Source organism: Euprymna scolopes, chromosome 32, assembly GCF_053919585.1.
Source record: "Euprymna scolopes isolate OS-2025 chromosome 32, ASM5391958v1, whole genome shotgun sequence".
NCBI classification, from domain to species: Eukaryota; Metazoa; Mollusca; class Cephalopoda; order Sepiida; family Sepiolidae; genus Euprymna; species Euprymna scolopes.
Genome location: NC_136513.1, coordinates 94,642,814 through 94,663,459, shown reverse-complemented (window position 1 = coordinate 94,663,459; position 20,646 = coordinate 94,642,814). Strand labels below are relative to the sequence as shown.

General features: G+C 32.4%; 1 protein-coding gene across 1 annotated transcript in view; it reads right to left on the bottom strand.

Moving 5' to 3' along the window:
- The window catches only part of LOC145256507 (leucine-rich PPR motif-containing protein, mitochondrial-like), a 139,121-nt gene that overhangs the window by 49,700 nt on the left and 68,775 nt on the right, over positions 1 to 20,646 (bottom strand). Inside the window, exons 17-21 of the mRNA XM_080115478.1 lie at positions 15,423 to 15,557; positions 13,601 to 13,669; positions 10,551 to 10,598; positions 7,893 to 7,997; positions 2,926 to 3,068 (exon numbers count right to left, since the gene is read on the bottom strand). Of these exons, the coding sequence (XP_079971604.1) occupies positions 2,926 to 3,068; positions 7,893 to 7,997; positions 10,551 to 10,598; positions 13,601 to 13,669; positions 15,423 to 15,557 (500 nt within the window). The remainder of the gene's footprint in view (positions 1 to 2,925; positions 3,069 to 7,892; positions 7,998 to 10,550; positions 10,599 to 13,600; positions 13,670 to 15,422; positions 15,558 to 20,646) is intronic.

The following is a 20,646-nucleotide window of genomic DNA, read 5'->3' as shown; positions in this document are numbered from 1 at the left end:
TGAGCTAAGAAAGAATCTTTTTAAATTTTTAAAATCTGATCAAAATTAAGGAAGTTATGGCTATTTTTGTGCCTCACATGTTTGGATATTTTTCCCTCTTTAAGACCATATGCGTTCCGTCACATTTTTTACACTACTTTTTCAGTAAAAATGTCATATCTTTGTTAAAACACAAGACTAAGAAATGAAATTTACCATATAAGTGTATTTTTGTACAAGGAATCAGAATATGCAACTGAAAATCTCCCAAAGTTTATGGTTTCCAAATTAATTGAGTTAATCAATAGTTTCCAAAACATCTAAATGTTTTTTTACCATCATTAAACTAATTCCATCGTTTTTTTTTATTTTCATGCCAACATGTAAAATTCCTAAAAGCATTCCATTATTTTTTTTTATCATTTCTAAATTTATTCTAAATTCAATTCATCTTAAATTTTTTTACACTACAAAACAAACATAAATAAAAAGAGTATTTTTTGTGTTCTTTAGGGCAGGTGGCATGTCGATGAAAGCATCGGTTCCCATCACTTCACTGAGTTAGTGTCAGGAAGGGAATCCAGCCTATAGAAATCTTACCTTAACTAAGAGAATGCCTTCCAAAGAAAATATGTTGCATTTCTGGTTATGTAGTTTAGATAAAGACCTGGCCAGAGATGGATTAGTTTGGAAATCAGTTGCTAAAGGGTATCACACACATATAGCAACATGTAAAATGGACATTAGGAAGAAAATAAAGAAAAAAAGAAAAAAAAGAAAGGAAATAAGAATAAAGAAAAGAAAAAAAAGAAAAGAAAAAAAGAAAAGAAAAAGTATCACACACATAGAGCAACATGTAAAATGGCCGTTACAATGAAGAAAATAATGAAGATGATGCTGACGAAGAAGTAAGAAAAAATGATGATGAAGATGATGTGGGACAAATGATTCAAGTTTTCAAATGAAAAAAACATTGTGTTACATCCTTTGCAATAAAGTGTTTTCACATGTAACATGTACATTTGACCATGACATACCCAGCATACAATCCAAGTCACTAACCTCAGGAAGTGACAGTGGCTAAGTGGTTAACGACACAGACTGACAACCTAGGGTGCAAAGTTCAAATCCTGTTCGTTCCACCCAGAAATACCCAATATCATTTTAGAAAGAATTCTAACTAGAAAGATATCAGGGAAATGAATACCAAAAATAATCATCCGATTCATACGAAAATGAATGAACAATGCTCAACAGTAACCATTAACCTTTGCAACATCTGTTCTTGGATATGAAATGGTAGCAAGTTTTTCAGTTTGAGAGAAAAAGAAAAAAGCATCCATGAAAGCCGAGCACTTACTTGATCTCATGTGCAAGGTGTCCAGTGATTCTTAACTAAGGAAATGCTTTCCCAAGAAAATATGTTACATTTTGAATTTTTGTGTTGAGAATGTTGGAAAAAGAAAAAGAAAGAGAAAAGAAAAGAAAAAAGGGAAAAGAAGAAATTTTCTTCCACTTCAGGAGATTAGACACACATGCAAGTGGGAGTTAAGGCAGGTGGTATGTTGCTAAAACTGGTCTCCATCACGTTATTGGATTGGCATCAAGACATTCTGCCTATAAGAATCTTGCTTTAACTAAGGAAATGCTTTCCAAAGAAAATATAATGCTGCATTTTTATGTGAGAATGTTTTACAGGGGAAACCATAGATTGGAGCTCATTTAAATGTCTATCATAATGTTAAGTTTGTTAAAAAAAAAATCAATCAATAATTCTCAAAATATATCATCTAAATTCCTTTGTTTTTTTTCCCCATCATTCCTGAATTCAACAAATTCCATCGTTGTTTTTTTATTATCATGCCAGCATGTAAAATTCCTAAAAGCTGTCCAACACATGCCAGAATATAAAACAGACATAAAACCGAATATAATGATAATCACGTGCATTTTTTCAAACCCGACAACTTGTACACATAGTTCGACATAAAAATTCCCAAGTTTGAGTATGTGCTTTTTTAAGTTGGAAAAAATGAACTTATATTAGTCAAAACATTGGGGGAAGTCATCATCATCATCATCATCATCATCAGGACGAGCTCCTTGCTCGGATCAATGTGACTCTTCCTCTCCAGAGTTTCCTGTCTTCCATCAGCTGCCTCAGATCTTCAGGTTCACAGTTGGCGTTGTGTGCTATTTGCTGGATGTACGTGGATCTAAATCGTCCTTTGCTTGCGCATCCGTGTCATAGAGTCCATAACAATACATCACTCACTAATTTATACTTGCTCCTCAGACAGTGACCGGCAAACCGTAGGCGTCTCTCCCTGATGGTATTAGATATGACAGGTAGGTTGCCATAAAGTCGCTGTTTCGTGGGATGATTTTGCAAAGATATATTTAATACTGTTCGTAGCATACGAGTGTATGTGCCATCTAGTTTTCTTTCTGATCTTTTGGTGAGTGACCAGGCTGTAGCATCATAAACAAAAGCAGACTCTACCACTCCCCTGAAGAACTGTCTCTTCAGTTTGTCAGTTAGCCTTGAAATCCATATTGAATGCAGCCAATCCAATTCAACTATTGCTTTTGAGATGCAAATTTTGATATCTCTTTCTGTGAAAACTATATTGCTGCCCAGATACATGAACTCAGCAATTTCTGTCAGTGTTGTTCCAACTAGAGCCCTGATCTTTCCTTCCACATTGAAAGTCATAAACTTTGTCTTCTTCACATTAATGTGGAAACCAATGTCATTTGTGGACTTTTCTAGCTTGTGTAACAGTGTTTGCGCATCAGTGTTATTTGTGAACAAAGCATTATGAGTATAAACCAAATTTTTGTTTAAAAACAATTTTTTTTTTAATTTAAAAAATTTGAAAGAAATGAAAAATGTAAAGACTATAAGAACATTGAAATGGTAGAAAAATAGCCAGAATGACTTACAGAAGATGGAGGTATTCCATGGCCACAGTCTCGTCCTTTTTGTGTAACGCATTCATAAACATTAATTGCCGCAAAATGATTGGTGGAAAAAGAAAACCTTCCGCATCCAAAGAGGCTTTCAAATTTTCAGCTTCCTTAACATTCTGTATAACGAAAAAAAAAAAAGATTTCCTTTATTTCAACAAACATCATTCTTGATTTAAAATTTTTTTTTTTAAATTTAATATTTACTTTTTTTTATATGCAAACAAATCATAAAATTAAATTTGCAAACAAATCATAAAATTAAATTTGCAAACAAATCATAAAATTAAATTTGCAAACAAATCATGAAATTAAATTTGCAAACAAATCATAAAATCAAATTTGCAAATAAATCATAAAATTAAAACAAAAATATTTCCCTCACTCTTTATCTGTGCTTAAACCTAAACATAGATTCCATGAACAAAGCTTAGAACTGCATGCCTATGGAACTCTGTTCTGTTTGCCCGCTTTCCAGCTGACTACAATATGGTCATCTTCAAGTCCAATGTAAACAAATTCTTGTTGAGCCATCCCCTTAAGTAATCCAATTTACCAAATTTCCACTACTAATGATAACTACAATATTGTCCTATTGACTGTAAACTTATTGTACACACATTAACCCTTATCCTCGAGTGGCCTTCAGGCCTTGATAAGTTGTGACTCCTTTGTAGAAAAAAAGTAAAATTATTTATTTCACATGATTTTTGGTGTATAATATTTTCTTTCCATCACAGGTACTTACATCATACAGATTTTTCATTACATTATATAGGAGGAATTCTGGAACAGCAACACATATCTATATATCTATAAAAGTGAAAGTGTGTGTGTGTGTGTGTGTGTGTGTGTGTGTGTACATTTCCCTACGCCATAACTCAAATTTCAGTCTACAGACTCAAAATTTGATATACAGGGTATTGAGATTTGGGAAAATCTTTAATCCGTTTTCGGCCAGAAATTTGGCTGATAAGAGGTCAAAGTTCAACGATTTGACCTTTGAGAACTCTACCAAACTCCTCCGACAATTTTGGGTCTAAACACTTAAAATTTTAGATGTAAGTTCCTTGGACATGGAACTAACTTAATAACTTTGAGCCCAAAACAATAAATGTTAAGGGGTCATAATAGGGGTCAAAGTTTTAAAAAAATTGACCTCTGCATTCTCTACCAAATTACTCAGACAATTTCTGGTCTAAACATTTGAAATTTTACATAAAGGGTATTCAGAGATAGGGCAAGCTTTTAAATCGGTTTGGATCGAAAATTTGAGCTACAAATATATAAATCTATGTATGTATGTTTGCATGTCTGCCTAAAACTTTCGACAGAGGCGACGGATTTTCACAAGATCAGTATTGTTTTGGAGCTCGACCCTTCAGATGACAATTACCGAAAAATTGGCTAAAAACATTAATTTCTTTTTTTTTTTTTTACAATAGAGTTATCACTTATCAAGGCCTAAAGGCTACTTGAGGAGAAGGTTATTGAATATAAAATGGCTGGTGAAATGATACCAATACGATTTGCCATGGAGATTGGGTAGAATTTGTTTATTTAAGAAGCTAATTCAACTGGAATTTATATAGTCAGCAAGGAAGCAGACCCCTGGAATTGTGTTCCACAAATGTATAGTTCTAGAAAAGAAACTTTGCTCATAGTTTTGTTCTTTTTATGAGAGTGATTTAGTTTGCTTTAAGCATTGCAAAATTATATATATATATATATATATATATATATATATATATATTTATATATATATATATATTACTGACAATAAGTTTGGGACCACCCAAATTTTTTTTCACAAAGTTTATAAAATTTCATTTTTAGCCAAATCAAATCCACCAAGTTTGTATTTTCTGTTGTCCTTATGCAAATATCATGTCAAAAAAAAACTATTCTTTTTAACTTTAAAGTAAACATTTACTCGGTTTGCTATTTGACTAATCTTATTGTGCTGAAGTTTTTGTCAGATTTATTCAGATATTATAATTACAGTATAATTTATTTTTGTAAACCCCGTCTAGCTGAATCCACTGTGAAAAATTTCCCCCACTCTATATCTGTGCCTAAATCAAAACGCGGATTCCATGAACAAAGCTTCTTTCTTAGAACTGCACGCCTGTGGAACTCTGTTCCGCCTGCCTGCTTCCCACCGGACTACAACTTGGATGTCTTCAAGTCCAACGTTAACAAATTCCTAATGAACCGCCCCCTTAAGTAAACACTTCATCAAATCTCCACACTAACGTAATGTACTTGCAATAACCCTTATCCCTGAGTAGCTTCCGGGCCTTGATAAGTGGTGATCACTGTGTAAAAAAAAAAAAAAAAAAAAAAAGAATGCCAAGTATTTGCTCTACAGCAATAAAGGCTTGTGATGGTTTGTTTAATGAAAAAATATAAATTAACTTTAATTAAATTTGAAATTACTACAGTGTGGAACAATAAAATAATCACCCTAGAAAAGACGACATGATTCCATTTCCATTTGATGAAAACCAGTTTTTTTTTATTTTATTGCAAACCATCTACTAGTTGGCCAGTTGTGTACAAATCCCAAGAGCGATAGGAGCCTTCTATCATATCTGAAAGTGACAATGTTCAACGAGTGAGATCAGAGCGGCACCACTGTACAACTTATGCTCTCTACCGATTCAAGTGATGACAACAGGACCATTGCCAGCACCCTCAACATGCATTGCTGGATTGCCATGGACAACAGGGATGTGCCCGGGGTTATGAAAACGAAGTTTCAGGCCATGGTTATGGTCTTTGGTGTGGTTTCAAGTGAGGACCACATCATGCCACCTCACATCTTTGAAGTCAGCTTGAAAATCAATACCACACCAAAGTGTACCTGGATATGTTGAAGAGTGCAGTGATCCCTATTAATAAACCTTGTGCCTAACTTGGTCTGCACTTGTGTGGAAGCAAACACACACATTTTAGTGAGGACACATTTTTTAAACATTGAAAATGTCAGCATACAAAGATTGACAGGTGTTTATGAATCCCGCACACAATGAAAGTTAAGCTATGTTGACATCATAATTTGAAAAACAAAAATATGGGCGATGAAACATATTTCTATTTCTCTCTTTCATTCCCTTTCTCTCTCTTCATGAAAAAAAATAATTAAATATGATTGTATCGTTTTAAACAGTTGAAGCTTGCACCCCCCATATATGCGGGATATAGTAGTTTGGTGCGCACGCAATGGGTCGACTGAATATGCTTCCTCGTTGTTAAATCAATTATATTTTTTTTTTATAAAAAACGCACTTGTTTGCTGTTTCTATACAAACGTTAAATTTCAGTATGCGGTTCCCGCTGACGATGGAAATACTGCCTGTGACGACACATTGAAGACCAGAGAAGCGACCCATGCCAGCGGGTTATACCTGACGACATATCAACGCGTTGCGTTGATGTTTCCATGTGGCTATCGTTTGATATCATGTCTAACACCCAGGGAGCTAGTTGCATTCCCGGGACATTCCTCAACCAACTGTCATACGACTTTATCGTTCCACCTTGTATTTACCGTCAATTTTGGTTTTAATTATTGTGCAATTATGAGTAACAATGAAATATATTTATATTTGTTCTTTTAAGAAATACAATTTATTATTTCTTTCTCTTAGAGAACAAATACAAATGGTTCTAAACTTATGGTTAGTAGTGTATGTATGTGTATATATATATATATATATGTATATCACCCTTTGGAAGGTTTTGTTTTTAATCCTTCAGGGAGACTAGCCGCCAAAGGGTGAATGAACTCTTTTTCTGGGTCAACGGCCAACTAGCACTGTGTATATTTGTGTGTGTGTGTGTGTATTGGGGTGGAGAGGGCTCCCGTAAGCCGTGGTGAAGGCAACTTTTCTAGGAGAAGCAAATCTCTGATTTAAAAAACCATAAAGCGGAAGACCATTACCCGCATTAAGCTGGTCTGCAGTTTAATTTGTTGCTGGCTATCTTGCTCTTGCTTGTTGCTGGATCTGAACATTTTGAACCGAGAGAGAGACTTAGCTGTCGTACAAAGCTAAGACTCTGTAACATCATATTTGTATAGATACTCCCTCAGGCATTTGGGCTCATGGATTTTAAATGTCTGAGGGAGTGGCACTCGTCTGATAAGACGTTGCAATCATCATCATCATCATATATATATATATATATATATATATATATATACATACGAGCAAACAGTTAATAAAACATGTTAAAAAACACTTTGAAATGAATTAAAAACATATTTAATCTGAAAAGGAAACACTAGATAAGTGGATAGTCCTTAATCCGCGGAGTTTCGAACAAATACTTTCCTTCTCATCAGAGGGTAGGAATTAGCAAAATGCGGGATCGGATTTTGCATGCAAAAGTATTTGATGAAACAACAAGTCAAAGATCTTACTTGATAACAAAAAAAGTGAAGCAGAGGGAATATGGTGAAGAAAAAGGTGATTACACATGAATGGATAGTCTGGTGGAAGATAAATAATCCAGTGACGGTAAAATCCAAATATATATCTTCAATATATATATATATATATATAGGAAAACAATAAGAATGGAAAATGAAGTCACAAAAACTATATAGTGGTGAATATAGAATGGTTCATTTATTTAATAAGGGTGTACAAAAAGCATTTGTATACCCTTAATAAATAAATGAACCATTCTATATTCACCAATATATAGTTTTTTTGACTTCATTTTCCATTCTTATTGTTTTCCGAGATAAGCTCCAACGAAATTTGTTGAGCTTTATATTATCCCAATAAGCGTATTTTTATAGAATTGAATTTATTTTCTTCTTCTAACTCACTAACTATATATATCCAATTGAACTAGTCTGGAATGAATACATGAATATATACATAAAATTTTATCCACAATTTTTTTTTGTAAAATGCATGTGAAACACTTACACCAATGGCACAATGGCGGATAAGCAACCATTTACGAGCCGTTTTGTTATTTGTTGTCTGAGCCAAATCTGTCAACTCCTCAACTGTCATATCGGAAACTGCCAGCTGCAAAAGATAAAAATAGGGGGCAATCATAACAAATCAATACTTGATATTTTTTTTTTTTTTATTTAAAACGGACATTTTGAATTAAGTTATCACAAAAATGTTTTTGTTTCGAACAGGCAAATGAGCGTTTCTATAGTATTAATCACAGGTGAAAATCCCATTCAAGTAAAACTCTTTGATATACTTACGTATCATCCAAAAATAAATATCCTCGCTAAAAATCAGAAAAAAAATGATTGAAAAGTTTGCCTACAATTTTTTTAATCAAACAAAAAAAATCAGTTTTATCATATTTTTCCATCCACCATTGATAAGAGAAGAAGTACTCGATTTTAAAATTTGCCAAAATGACAAACTGCATTATCTCCCCTGTTTTTAGAATAATCTTCACTAGTACGTTATATGATAAAATTGATTTTTACTTGCAATTAATCTTCTACTTTATGTACCTGGCGGTGTTCTTAGATAGGTTTTATACTGGAATGTCTTTGATAAGTATTGATAATCGAAAAAAATCCAATGAAAGAAAGAACAGATGATTTTGATCAAAGTTAACACCTTACACAGCCTAACATCCCAAGTGCATTTGAGAAGTTTTATTACTACACAAGCTGAAAGGCCCCGGCATATAAAAGCAACAGTAGGTTCTTTGATATGACGTGATGCTTTCGAAATTAATATTTCTGCTTAAAGCACAATTGCACCATGTGACTTGACTTTTTCATTTTAAACTTAAATTCAAGCTATTATCATTGCACAAGCAGTAAGGTCAGGCATATAAAATCAACAGTTCTTTGATATGACAGGGACATGTTTGAAATGAAGTTTTCTGTTTAGAGTATAATTGAAGCATGATACTTGACTTTTGCATTTTAAACTTTAATTCAAGCAATTATATATAAAAAATAATTTTATAAAATAAACAGTAAATTCTCTACAGTGTAATGTAATGTATTGTGGATTAAGACACTGCGAGGAAGCATCTGAAGCTTCCTCCCCGTACACCGCAATGGGTTCCCAACTAGAGCAGGTAATCAATCAATTTGATTGAAAAATGAGCGATTTCACTGATTTTGATGACAATAAAAATATGGGAGTGCGAAATATTCGTTGATCATCATTTAATCCGGGCAACGTAGGATCTCCCTACTGGTATTTTAATAAACAGAATAGGCAAAGAAGTAAAGTCTGTTTTGTTATATTCTGCTAAAATGATGACGTCTCAATGTATCGTGAAAATACACATAATATGTTACTAATTGTGACATGACAATTTAGTCGACAACATTGGTTTTTAATGGACATTCAATTTTTGCCCTTCGATTTTCATTCTTATTTTGAAGCAACTCCAAATTATTTTAACACTAATAAAATTTGCCTAAAAAACATTATTTTCAGACATAAGAGAGAATAGTAAAAAAAAGAAAAAAAAAAACAGAAGAAACTGTCTCTGCAGATTTGAAGAAAAAAGTTTGTTTGCTGTATGGTACGCCAGTTTTATTAAATTTTTTTTTTTTAATAAATGACAACATCAAAAAATTATTAAAAAAGTTTTTAAAATATCTTTTTTTCAAATTAAAGACAGAATATTAAATAAAAAAAAAAAATGGAGCATTTTATTTTAGCAAATATCTTCTTACGTATGAACCTAAAAAGTTATGACTAAATCTGACTTTTTTTTTTTTTTTTATTACAATGATACTGTAAAAATTACTCAGCTACTTAGGGCTGATGAGTCTACTAGGATCAGAATTTGCTGGAATGACGAACTGAGATTGCCTGGATAGAGAATCAGCAGCAGCTAGGATCGTGCCTTAATCTGACATATATAAATAGTAAACTATGTATATCAGCACAAGACTAAATATAATATTATCGTCACTAATGATTCTAGTTAAGCGTAAGATAGCGGATAACCAATGACATCCTCACTTCCTATACTTTTAATACTCTTGTGCTTTATTTGATTAAAATTTTGTCTTTTTAGAAAAAAATAATTCTAGGTGTAGTATCTGTTCTGGTACTACACTTCATTTATGTCTTCAATGGAGGAGGAATGTTTCAGCTGATGTAACTTTCAACCTTATGTTTTGTTCAACTCAGAAATTTTCACGTCAAACTCAGGAAACTCGAAAAACTGAAGCCTTGATTTTATTCACAAGGAGCCGACCTGCAGTGCAATGGATAAAGTGCTAAGTTATAATCAGTTCTAAGTGACAATCTTTTGGAGGTTGAACGTTTAAGCCTCAGTACAGGTGATATTAAGAATATAATTATGAATTATTTAAGACGTGTACCCAGCCATGGCTGATGGAACAAGAACAAATTAAATAAAAAAGTTCAGTTTGATATTCAATAGCGATGCCAGAGTTTGACAAGATGCATCTGAAGATGTCAGAGGTTACATTGAATGAAATGTCGTGAGAACATCAGAGATGCAGACAATCGTCCAAATGACACAAATACGAATTATCAATCTTTATCTAAATAAATGCCGAAACATAAGATTAATTTTTGTTTAGAAATGAGAGATAAAAATAAAAATCCTACCTTACTGAATGACGTTTCTTTGGAATCGTCTAAGAGACTGTCAATTTTCTGGAAAATAAAAAAAAAAATTACATTTTTTATTTTCTTAACATTTTCCTCAATAAAAATATTTCACAGCAATTTCATGAGCAATATCAAATCCGCAATAAAAAGTTATGTAGCCACTAAAGTGTAATTACATTACACTATATCTGGTGTGGAATAAGTTCCCAATTATGTGATCATAGATACGACGCAAACACACTTTTGTAATGAGATCTATATTTGTTTTAATTTATTCATGGGCAATGCTAAGCTCCTTATCTTCCTCGCCCCATTAATATAATGAAGTCCATATTTATTTCAGTGTATTTTTAAGCAACCTCGAGTTTATGGTGTTCCTTCTTTCAATCAAGCATACACTGCATTGAAAAGGTATTACTGTATTATTACACACAACTGCTCTATCTGGGATACTGAGCACTATCATCTAAGCAATACAGAATATTTTTTTTTGCTATCTATATATATATATATATATATATCTTCTATATATATAAAAGCGAAAATGTATGTATGTATGTATGTTTGTGTGTCTGATAAAAACTTTCGACAGACGCGACGAAAATTCACAAACTCGGTATCATATCGAAGCCCCATCCTTCGCTTGAAAAATATCGAAAAATTGGCCAAAAACGTTAACTTTTTCACCCCGAAATCGACAATTTTCAACAGGGCGGGGGGGGGGGGTCAACAAAAACGGGTTTATCGTAACGATGACCGATTCTACGCATGCGTCAGATGACGTCATGACGTCGTGACCTAATTTACTTTAAATAGTTGAAAAACCGAACACATTTCGTCTACGTTGCTTTAGCGCAGTTGATTAGCACGTTTGTTCATTATCTAAACGTTTTGGGTTTGAATCGTGGTGTGAGATTTTTTTTTTTTTTAAATTTAAATATTGAACCCTGTGTTATTTAAGCCATTTTTCACGTAACGTTTTTTTTTTTTTACTTCGCTTATTCTTAGCGACACCCCAAAACACCCGGGTATCCGATTTTTTAAATTTTAATATCGAAACAGGCTTATTTAAGCCGTTTTTCACGTGTTCGTTTTTCTGTTTTCATCGTTCGTTTGCCTTACGTTAGATATTTTTGTATTTTTTTTTTTTTTTGATGTTTCAGCTCTACCTGGTATGTGTGGAGTTATATATATATATATATATACTCTTTGAAATAGGTGCCAATTATGTGGTCATGAGTACCCCACCCACACATACATACACTTTTTAAGTACAATTACTATTTAGGGTTTATGACTTTACATGCAATAGGTGGTTGTAAATAAGGTTACAAAGTTTAAGATTTTAGAACGAGATGGAGTCAGACTGATAAGAATGCTAAGAGCCAGTCATATATTTTAATTACCAAAGGATTAACAGACAGTTTGAATATTGAAAAACTTTAAAATAAGGACCCCATGAATTTCTGGAATCTTAGTTGATAGTTAAACCAAGATTTTTTTTTTATAAGTTATTTCAACCCAAACAGGGTACAGTGCCACTGATGTAAAGAGATACTATTTGGGACCAAATTTACATGGATAGTATGTAGGGAGTTAAGCAGCGAGATGTCTGTTTACATTAAAATTTCTGCATGTCAGTACAGTCACCTGGAAGGAAATTCTAAAACAGCAGTTTGAGAAAAGAAAACAGGGACCTGGGAGGAAATTCCAAAGTCTTGCAGTTTGAAAGAAGAAATTACTTTAGTAGAATATTTTCCGGCATCTAGAGAGCTCTACAGTATAGGGCCTTATCACAGCAAAAGGCTAAGAGATGAGAACTCTGACTTCAAATCCTACTGCTGCCTTGCAGTTTTCCTTAAAAGGCTCTGGAACATCATCCAGAAAGAAAAGGCATAGTAGCGGATACAATAGGGCGACTGTCTATCTCACTGAGATTACTTTTAGCCAGAAGCTGCGGCCTCCTCTGCTGCTAGTCGTCGCGGGTTCGCCCTACTGGAAATGAGCATTGGAGGTTCAGAGGGTGTTTATCTGATGTGCAACAGATACTGCACCTAAACTGCACAAGCAAGTTGGGAGCCAAGGTGGAAAGTCCTGTACTGAAGGATAAAACACTGAGGCTGACAGACTGCATGATGATAATGACAGTATAGGGGTGGGATTTTGCTGCTTGTTGGATTAGTAAGGGATATTTACGTCAAGGGGAGTACAAATGTTTTGAGTTCATTAGACCACATTCCATTAAAATATTTGTAAAACAGGTTAGGAATGCAATTTTACATCAATGGGATAAACAGGGTTTGGAGTTTAATTGATAATATGGGACCTATTAGGTTGGTGACTCTTTTTTGGCCGTGTCTAAGAGCGAAATACTTCTGGTAGATGCACCAGCCAAGATGTGGTAACAATACTCCATGCATGAACAAATGGTGGGCTTGTAAAGGGAACGGATACTCTCAGGTGTGAGTAGTTTGAAACCATTCATCATAGGAAGATGACGGCCATGTTTCTTGCTCGTTTTTATTAATAAAAAAATGCCCTCAGTTTTTTTCTTGGTTTTTTTAATGGAAATTGATCTAGACAAGGCATGAAACCACTTCTTATAAGTAACCAAAAAAATATATATATATTTCGAAGTCAAAAAAAAAAGAATAGGAAAAACAAGAAAAAAGGAAAAACCAACAAAAAGAAAAGAAAAAAGGAAAAATACACACAAAAAAAACAATAAAAAAGGAAAAACCAATAAGAAAAGAAAAAAGGAAAAAACACAAAAAGAAAAGAAAAAAGGAAAATACATAAAAAGAAAAAAAAAGGAAAATACACAAAAAGAAAAAGGAAAAAAAACAAGAAAAAAAGAAAAAACTAACAAAAGGAAAAAAGGAAACATACACAAAAAATAAAAATACACAAAAAAGTAAAAAAATAAAAATACACAAAAAAATAAAAAAGTAAAAATACACAAAAAATAAAAAAGTAAAAATACACAAAAAAATAAAAAAAGAAAAATACACAAAAAGAAAACAAAGAAACAAAAAAATAGAATTTACCTGTCGAATTTCATCTGGAATCGTTACGTTGCTGACTCCTTGATAAAATTGTTTGTTCACATTAATTTTCTGCTCGTGTTTAATAAAAAAAAAAATTATTAAAATTGAGAGAACAAATAATTTTTCATTTTCAAAATGACATTCAATTCTTTTTTTTTTTCGTTTAATTTTTAAAAATTGATTTAAGTAAAACATATCTCCTTCCCCCAACCCCGCAATCACAAATCCTTGAATAATGAAAATGACCATTAATCACTGTTTTTGTTATCATCACCTGTCGTAAGGACTGAATCTTTTAGGTAATCGGGGGAAAAAATAAGTTTATAGTTATATATTTAGAGATTTAAAAAGAATTTTGTACTGGAATCGGGAAAAATATTGGAATCATCCTATCACTTGTAGACACATCTGCTCTATCCAGGATATTGAGCATTTGGGATTGAATTATACTGTATACCAAAATTTAATACTGTATTAGTTATAATATGGCTCCTAGTGGCAACACCACATTAACAAAAGACAGAAGTTCTTTCTCCTGGGCAACACTGCGTCAAGAAATGCATGCTCTATCTAGAATGTTGAGCACTTTTGGATTACTAAATATTACTTACCAAATGTAAAACTTAAGATTTATTGTACCTATTTAGAGTGTTATTGAAATCACTTAAATAAAATTAAAGATGCCTCCAAAGCACTACCAGAATAAAAGACTTTAAGAGTTTCACATACAGCGTCCAGTATTCCCAAATGGTTATCCATCTGGTGCTGGTCAGGTTCATCATTGCTAAACTTTGGTGATCTGGTGAGAACCAGTGTGCCAACATGATTATGCCGTATAATACATAACTGTGTGTGTGTGTGTATATATTTATACACAGCAACAATGTGCCTAGCAGTATGAAATGGGTGATCTTAATACTAGGTGCTGTATATAGAAATTTCTGGGTTAGTATCTGGGTCGGTTGGTTGGTTGTTTTTGTTTTACGGCATATCAACCTTTTTCAGGTTATTTAATGCCGAATCTAGTTATTTTGAGGAACGATTTTTAATGGAGTATATTTTTTTTTTTTAAAGTCAGATTCTATTTAACCCATAGTTGGGACCCTAACAGGTACTACCACTCCGGGTCAGAGTGAACCTGGGAGCAATGGCAATTAAAGGGTGGCTCCACACTCCCTAAGGCCCGCAAGGTGAGGCCTCACCATCGGATATAGTTTTAGGTCATATCCAGGACCAGTATCTGGGAATTCGTTTAAAACTAGTAGGAGAGATGCACCCTTAATCTTCGTGAAGACATGCATCTAAGAGGGTATGTAGATAACATGACAATTAACCCTTCCGTTTGGCTATGTGAGATGGATAAGAATAATCTACCTTTGAAGATAAAAATAAAAGATTCAGATTAAAATTCTTTCACAAATTGAAGAAAAAAAGTTTCACGTTTCAAAAGCTTGATACACATGAAAGTCGAAACAGTGCAAAAATAATAACCAAATAAGTCAAAGAAAATAAAGTTCTACATTAACCTTTGACCTTCTTCAGGTGCATCCTTTTTTTTTAACTTGGAAAGCTATACAGAATTTCAAATTCTACATTTAATATTTAAATCTGTGGGGGTAAATTGTTCTTTTTCTGTTAGCCACGGCTTGGTAGAAGTCTTGAGTTTGACAAAGATTCCCAAGTTTCAAATGATTATGCATCCGAAGAAGGTCAGAGGTTATTTTGTCCAAAACATTGTGACTATGTCTATAGTTAAAATAATTCATTAATGGTTTGTAAAAACACAGAAAAATGGGAAGAAAAACAAGTCTTGCATACTTACGTGAGAAATCATTTCGTCAATGATCACTTCGATTTCATCCCATTTTTTGTGGTAAATGACTAACGCCAACCAATCGCCAGCTACATTGGCCAACATATTTCGAGGGGCAAGCAAAGATGCCGACAACTGCAAAATCTGAAAGGAAAAGAAACTGAATTTTAGTTTTAAGGTAGACAAGAGGAAAAAAAGAGTAAATTTTTAGTAAATTAATTTTCAAGCACTTTTATGCAACGGAAAAGTAAAAATTATAGACAGAGAAGAACATTGGAGAGTAAGACGACTCAAAGAAACAACTTACATAATGGGTGACAATGACCTACTAAGCCGATTTGGTACGGAATTTAACACAATATGGGAATGAATTATAAATAATTGATAAAATAGTATATTTATATATGCACACACACACACAAAAAGATTAGTTTTTTTGTTGCACTGGCACTGATATAAAAAGCCCACTTTTTCTATTTAAAAGCTATTAAACCGACCTTCTTAATATATGCAGTCATGGATATGCAAGAAAGTTTATAAAGGTTAACTAATTTGCATATTCCTTTGAAAAACAAACTTTCATTAATTATTTTTTATGGTTTTTATTGGATGACTGGTTTTATTTAATTATTACACTCGGTTCATTTTATGCATATTTTCTACATTGTGCATAATTACATAGCATTTAGGATGAGAAAGTTCTAGTACACACACACGCACACACATATATATATGTATAAGTGATCTAGTCTGTGTGTGCGCGAGACAGTCTCTACCAAACTTCTCTATCAATTTTGGGTCTACAGACTTCAAACGTGATATATAGGGGACTTTGACCTGTAAAACAAACTCTATTTGGTTTTTAGCTGCTAAGGGGTCAAAAATAAAAAAATAAAAACTGCAGATGGCAGATGTTATTCCACTTAAAGTACTCTTGTATGCATGCACAAATACACACATATCTGTTAAATTTTAATGTTTTCTTATCCATCTGATGATAGCTCAAGTGGTAATAACTAAGGCTGGAACACAATGTTTTGGTTTCCATTCTAGCTGATGGTAGCGAAGTTACATTATTTTTTAAAACTTGAAATTACTATTATATATTAGGTACAATATAATAATGAAAAGAGTATTGGCTTTATAATAATATGAAATCTGCATAAATTAAAATCTCACATTTAAGTATATTTTACGATTGGGCAACACTGGGTGGCTACCACTATATATTGGATACACTATAATTATCAACAGAAAATTGAATCTATAATGATAGATATGAAATCTACATAAATTAAAATATCATATATAAGCATATTTTATGATCAGGAAACATCAGGTGGCCTGCTAGTATATAGATATATCAGAGATTTAAATTGCAAGTGAAACAGTCGCATTTGCGAGTGATTTGTCAAAGTGATAACTAGAAATAATAAAACGCTACTCTTTTGTGGGTTTTTTTTTTCACTGATAATCTTCCAAAGCTCATTACCAAGTGAAAAATGTCTTTCCAACTTTTGTTTTTTTAATAAAACGACCAAAGTCAAATTATTCTAATAATAAAAGATTTAATAGAACAATATGCTCGCTTTTTTAACGATGGCTGTTTAGAAAAACATTTGAAGAAATTTGAATTTTTTTTTACCTTCAAGTCTACGAATAAAATTAGGTGCATATTTAGGATTACACTTATCTAAAAGAATTAAACAGAAAATTTTTTATGATGTACATACTGATCACAGGACGAAGATATCATATTCCAAAAAACAAGTGGATTTAGCTAATAGCTTTTCTATTTGGCTAGTAAAAAAAAAAAAAAAAAACGTGCGGCAGCAACTGGACTTTAATGAACATGTTAATGTGGGATAACAAAAAATTAGTAAACGAAAATATTTACTTATCAAAGATAAATTTGTAGAGCCCAGTACATCGTAATCTGCACATTTAAAAACAAGTGTAAATTCAGTTCTAAGTGACATTCTTCTAAAGGTGCAACATTCAATTCTCAGTATGACTTATTCTAAGAATACAACAGTAAATATGGTTTAAGATTTCTAGCCGACGGAATGAAACTATCTTACTCCCATGGATTAAATGAAGGGTTCTGTTTGAAATTCCGTGCAGATTCCCATAGTTCTACAAGATACACCGGAAAAAGGTCAGAGGTTACAATAACCAAAACGTGGTGAGAATAACATCCAACCCCCCAAAAACAGTAATCAAAGTAATCCAAATAAAAAAAAAGAAAAAGGAATCCAAATAAAAAAGAAAAAGTAATCACAAAAAAAAAGAAAAAAAAAGAAAAAAAGTAATCCCCAAAAAAAGAAAAAAAAGAAAAGAAAAATCCCCAAAAAAAAAGAAAAAAAAGAAAAAAAGTTATCCCAAAAAAAAAAAGAAAAAAGAAAAGAAAAATCCCCAAAACAAAAGAAAAAAAAGAAAAGAAAAAGTAATCCAAAAAAAAGAAAAAAAGAAAAAAAGTAATCCAAAAAAAAAAAGAAAAAAAAAGAAAAGAAAAAGTAATCCCCAAAAAAAAGAAAAAAAAAGAAAAGAAAAAGTAATCCCAAAAAAAGAAAAAAAAAAGAAAAAGTAATCCAAAAAAAAGGAAAAAAAGAAAAAGTAATCCCAAAAAAAAGAAAAAAAAAGAAAAAGTAATCCCCCCCAAAAAAAAGAAAAGAAAAAGTAATCCCAAAAAAAGAAAAAAAAAAAGAAAAAGTAATCCCAAAAAAAAAGGAAAAAAAGAAAAGAAAAATCCCCAAAAAAAAAAAAAGAAAAAAGTAATCCCCCAAAAAAAAGAAAAGAAAAAGTAATCCCAAAAAAAAGAAAAAAAGAAAAAGTAATCCCAAAAAAAAGAAAAAAAAAGAAAAGAAAAAGTAATCCTCAAAAAAAAAAGAAAAAAAAAGAAAAGAAAAAGTAATCCCAAAAAAAAGAAAGAAAAGAAAAAGTAATAAAAAAAAGAAAAAAAAAGAAAAGAAAAAGTAATAAAAAAAAAAACAAAGAAATTTTTTATTTGAATATTATTCAGGTGATCATCATGGTTGTTATATTCACAATGGTTTTGCTGACATTACATCCAACATTCTTCAAGTACATCATTTGGAACTTCGGAATCTTTACACCGAATTTGAGTACTTGAACAGAGATTATATGTGAAACACTATGAATATAACAACAATAAGAAAAATATTTAGTCTGGATTGGGGTTTTGTACCTAAGTACAAAACCCCAATCCAGACTAAATATGTGTAGGGTTTGGCTCAAACTCCGAGAATTCTAAAACTTCTCACCGACTCCGAAAATTAAAAACGTCTCATTTTCAAATCTTCTTCCAAAATTCAAATAATTTAAGTTTTTGAAGATTTTTTTTAAAATCTGATTTTGACTTCTAACATTCATCAAATAATAGAGGGATCCTTGACTGCCGTACAGACGGTCGGGTTTCAATCCTGGCTTGAGGTAGTCGCCTGTCTAGCCGCACTAATGAAACAGCGAAACAGTACTGTATGTGGATGACTATAATGCTCCTCACCTTGAGTTGAGCATATTGAGAAGTGATACACGAATTACCATTAGCATATAAGCGACGTTCTTTGTGTAAACAAACCAAACGGAGGTATTTCGGACGATGTCAAAAACATCGTTAAATTCACTACTCGTTCAGCAGCTGCCAATAGCATAATGGTTAGGAGCCTTGACTACCGTACAGACGGTCGGGTTTCAATCCTGGATTGAGGTAGTTGTCTGTCTAGCTGCACTGATGAGCTGTGAAATAGCGAAACAGTACTGTATGTGGATGACTATATATATATATATGTATACTAGCAAAAGTACCCGTCGTTGACTGGGTTCAAAAACAGCCTACAGAAAATGGACTCTGATTTATGAAAGTATGATAGGTTATGAAAAGCAAGGGTTGTAAAGAGATAGCTTCGAATTTGGGGGTATCAAAACCAAAGCAAAATATGATGAAAGTAAAAATAAAATAGATAAACCCCATAATTTATTATGCCATACCTGTTCACACTGAAACACTTATCACAATATTCTGTGGATCTTGATTAAAAAACCTTGTTAAACTTTGCGACATATTTTCCATTCTATGGAGGTCAGGCGCAAATGAACACCCCATAATTTTATTATACCATATTTCTTCAAACTGAAACATAATTATCAAAGTATACTTACGCAGATAGATATGAAAAGTCTTTATTAAAGTTTGTGTCTATTTCCATTCTATGGAGGCCAGGCACGAACGCAGACCCCACAATTTTATTATACAATTCCTATTTAAGTTAAAACATACTTATCAAAGTATTCTTATGTACATCTATATCAAAAACACTTGTAAACGTTTTCTTTTAATTTTTAAATCTTTTATTTCCATACTTTGTGGACCAGGCGCAAACGCAGACCCCACAATTTTAATGAATCATCATTATGCCAGATCAAACATACCCATTCCTGTGTCTCGATACATCTTCTATCATTATATGTCATCAGTTTTCTATAATAGTCAACCATATAGGAGCCTATTCGTGACCAGACACACAAACAGACGTTCAGCTTTATATATATATATATATATATATATATATATATATATATTATATATATATATTTATTTACCAGTGGTGAAAAAAAACTGACTGGAGTGCTCAATGTGTAGTCAGAGCAGAAAAAGGAAATTTATTACTGTGAGTACAAAATGAGTTTACATATTGTTTCAGCTAGAGGAAGATCCTCAAAGAGAGGAAATATCCAACTAGCATCGTCAGAATTCATAGATGGACTAAGTTATAAAATCAAATAAGAATGGAAAAATCGTAGATGAAGGGGAGTTAGAAAAGAACGGGGAAGTGGAAGGGAGAGGATGTTGGAATTTAAAGTAGTAGGAGTGTATACAATAAGAGAGGGGTTTATAATTAAATATTAATTATGTGTTAATTCTTATATACATTTTTTTTTAGTTTATAACGGTTTAAAATTAAAAGATGCTATTCTTATTTATAACGGCATAAGTAACAGTTAATTTAAAGGATCACCATGGCAACAGGTTGGAGAGTTAATGTTAGTGAAGGAACGGGTTGAAAATGGGGTTTAAAGTGATTTAGCCGGGCAGGGAGAGATTGAAAAATATTTGTTGTTTAGGAAAGAGAAAGAGAAGGAAAAATAGGAGGATAAATTAATGAATTATACATTACAGGTTTATTTTGATAGTATAATGATAGGTAAGAAT